This window comes from Eurytemora carolleeae, unplaced genomic scaffold, assembly GCF_000591075.1.
Source record: "Eurytemora carolleeae unplaced genomic scaffold, Eaff_2.0 scaffold2029, whole genome shotgun sequence".
Classification (NCBI taxonomy): domain Eukaryota; kingdom Metazoa; phylum Arthropoda; class Copepoda; order Calanoida; family Temoridae; genus Eurytemora; species Eurytemora carolleeae.
In genome coordinates this window covers 1-3,508 of record NW_019397918.1, presented here as the reverse complement: position 1 = coordinate 3,508, position 3,508 = coordinate 1, and the positions used below count along the sequence as shown (strand labels likewise).

General features: G+C 33.2%; 1 protein-coding gene across 1 annotated transcript; it reads left to right on the top strand.

Annotated features, from left to right (window-relative positions):
* Positions 1-1,159: 1,159 nt before the first annotated feature.
* On the top strand, positions 1,160-3,489 carry LOC111716314 (very long-chain specific acyl-CoA dehydrogenase, mitochondrial; the record flags this gene model as incomplete). The annotated part of the gene is given in 4 exon segments (XM_023491748.1): positions 1,160-1,271; positions 2,178-2,272; positions 2,780-2,930; positions 3,429-3,489. Coding segments are annotated over 4 exon segments (382 nt in total), but the record flags the coding sequence as incomplete, so codon positions are not given.
* Positions 3,490-3,508: the final 19 nt, after the last annotated feature.

Genomic DNA, 3,508 nt, shown 5'->3' with positions numbered 1-3,508 from the left:
TATAATTAGGATGTGTAGTTTTGTGTAAGCCAAAAATCATCTTTTAAATATTGGGAAGGAGGGGGGGGGAGTGCAATTGAATTAATATGTAACTGCCTACTGCCTAGACCGAGGGATATGTAAGATTCAAATTGCATAACCTGCTTCTACGTTAGAATGGCGTAAACAGCTGATCTTATAAAATATCTATCTATCTATCCCAGTATTAGCTATCTATCTATCAAGGTTTAAACTATCTATCTATCTAAGTATAAACTAAACTGTGCCATATCTTAGTAGTCAGCTGTACTTTCTAGCCAGCAAATCTCTTGAGCTACTATATTCTCACGCATAAAGATACAAAATTAGAAAATATATGTATCTTTTTTTTTAATTTCAGACAAAATGCTGAAGGTTGGACGTATGCTCATTGTTGTTCCAAAGAGCCAGGTGTGAAAATTATATTTATTTATCACAAACTTTAATTTAAACATTACCCAAATCATTTTTACATGGCTAATACAAATTTATTACTTTTTAATCAGATTTTTGAAAATAAAGAAACTGCAGTTCAAATGATTCTTATGTCCGATTCAAAATCCCAACGGTACAATTTAAACCTTTGTCTGATCCTCGACTTTCTTAAGATTAACATTTTTTTCATTGTGGTTTTACATAAATGACTTGAAGGTATATGTTGAAGACCCAATGAAGAAAATTGGGAGAATTCAACATTAGAATAGTATCAATATCCTCCTTATTTGTACTCATATAGAAGTAAAGGGTATCGTCGTGGGGTCTAAGGGTGAAAAAAACTTGCCTTTGTCATGTCCAATTTTTTATTTTTTCCCCCAGATTTTCAAAAATCCCCCCCTTCTTAACAATACACGCCCTAAGTAATTTATTATTGTACCTCCTGGTAAAATTCTTTTTTTAAATTTAAATTACTTTTTTCACTTTAACTTTGTGGATGTAGGCACCATTAAAATTATTTTGCCAATCAACGGTATTTTAATGTCTCCTAGCATATTTGACGTATTTATTGAATCATAAAAACATTCAAAGTCGGATAAGATTCACTAACCCAAGCTGACTTGGGGGGAGTAGCAAGGAGTGCAACCCCTGGAGCTCAACCTAACATAGCCTACAGGACATGATACATTGACTGTAGGTTGAATGATAATAATAATAATAATAATAATAATATTGTCAGGGGTATGATTGAAGCTGAACAGGTTTTCCCCTACCCTGAAGTTCTTAATGCAGATCAGAAGGAAACCCTGCAGATGTTGGTAGGTTCTCTAGCAGTATCTTCGTGTAAAAAAACAGTGAACTGCACTTTCTGGGAGAAACATAAATAAAATTCATTTTTTTTTCGAATGTTCTTTTATTGCTTAAATTGGCAGATTTTATGAAAGAACATCATTAAACTCCAGTAATATGTTATACCTTTTGCAATAATATAGCTAACTTGACACCTACATTCTTTCAATTTATATTTGTTAGGCTTTTTTGGTCACAACCGAACATTCTGACAAACCTTAAGTCTTGAAAATGATATTGATGAAGGAAAAAAAGTGTTAAGCATTTTTCTAGTTCCTTATCGTTGAAAAAATAGAGGTGCAAAGTTAGGACCATTTAGCTAATAAAGCTCTTTGCTCATATATATTATATGTTTCAGTTTTTTAAACTTCACATTTAATTATATACTATCTGAAGGGGGAAAAAATGTAAAAAAGGTTTTTAAAAAAATGTTTAGGGAAAAAAATAATTATTTTTTTAGCCTATAACACTCCTCGGAAACCCATGAGTGTCCTCTAAAAAATTTCAGCAAAATCGGTCCTTCCGTTTGGCCGGCTATACGCAATATATATACATGAATGTCTTGTTTTTTTATATAGATAAAAATGTCAGCTATAGCTGGCCAAAAGGCTGGACCGAATGGGCTGGAATTTTTTCAGGAAACCCATGGTAACATAGACAAAATTTTTTTTTTAAATCGACTAAAAAAAAAAAAATTTATTTTTTTTAATTCCACGGCCCACGCCGGGTACTCTAACTGGTGTTTATTTTTACAAAAGTTATTAAAAATTACTGGAGTTTGTTGATGTTCTTTGCAGGCGAGGAAGTAGACTTGGAGAACATCTTCTCTTAGAGGAACATAAAGTTGTTTTCTAATTATTTAATGTTTCCTTCAGGTTCCACTGGCCGAGAGAGTTATGGGAGAACAGAATGATCCGATAAAGAACGACGAACTAGAAAGAGTTCCAGAAGATACTATTCAAAACCTTAGGTTAGTGTCAAATATAGGAATTAAAGGGACTGTACGCTTATTTCAAGTGATCCTTTATGAAAAAAATGACAATGCCCGATTCACAAGGGTACCCTTGACACCTTTATCTGATCAATAAGGTGGAAGAATGAATGAATAAATAAATGAATAAATAAATAAATTAATATAAATAGACAAATAGACAAATAGACAAATAGACAAATAGACAAATAGACAAATAGACAAATACTGATTTGAATGATATGAAAATAATTCCTGTATGCTTTCCTGCAGTTGAAATGCGCAAGTCACTTTTGTAGGGAACTCAGAAGTTAAAATTATCAGTTTTCTAAGATATAAACAATAAATATTGATCAGACTAATTCATACTTGATCAGACAAATCTTTTAAGAATCGGCTTTGCCAACTTGACATGGAGGGTCAATTGAAATCACGCTTAAAGCTGCCATTTTTTCTTCGTGCACCATTTTTCTGTTAAGAAGCATCTTTAAAAACTTTGTCTTTCAGGGACCTCGGAGCTTTTGGACTCCAGGTTCCCGAGGAACTCGGAGGTGTTGGACTTACCAACACTCAGTATGCTCGGCTCACAGAGATCGTCGGAGGAAACGATCTCGGCGTCGGGATCTTTATTGGAGCTCATCAATCCATTGGATTCAAGGTAGAATCTTCATTGGAGTTTATCAGACAGTCTTATTCAGTATCGAATTCTTGAATGTCTAAAAAATTCAAACTTTTTTTACACGAGTATAGTTTTTTTTGAATTATCACTGTACCCTAAAATTAAAGCGATAGCAAGGGAAGTTTTGCTGGCCATAAATATGCTCATTCAAGGTAGAGTAGCAGAAATTGTGACAACTATGACAGATATTAGCAACATTGCTTAGTTTTGCCTGATTTCCGATTTTGTCAATTTAATTTAGCAAGAAATGAACAATAAGCAAAGGAAGGTGCAGACTTCACAAAAACTATGTTGGTATTACTTTTCTCGTTTTTAAAATCAGTCTCATTATTTTCGATCCTCTTTTAAAAATGTCACAGAAAAGGGAAATTTCTCACTGTACCCTTAATTAAAGCCATAGCATGGGAAGTTTTGTTATTGTGTTATTGTGTTATTGTGTTATTGTGTTATTGTGTTCATTAGATAAAATGATTTCAGGGAATCCTGATTGCTGGAACCCCTGAGCAGAAGGAGAAATATTTACCTAAACTTGCATCAGGTATCCCCCTCTTAAAACC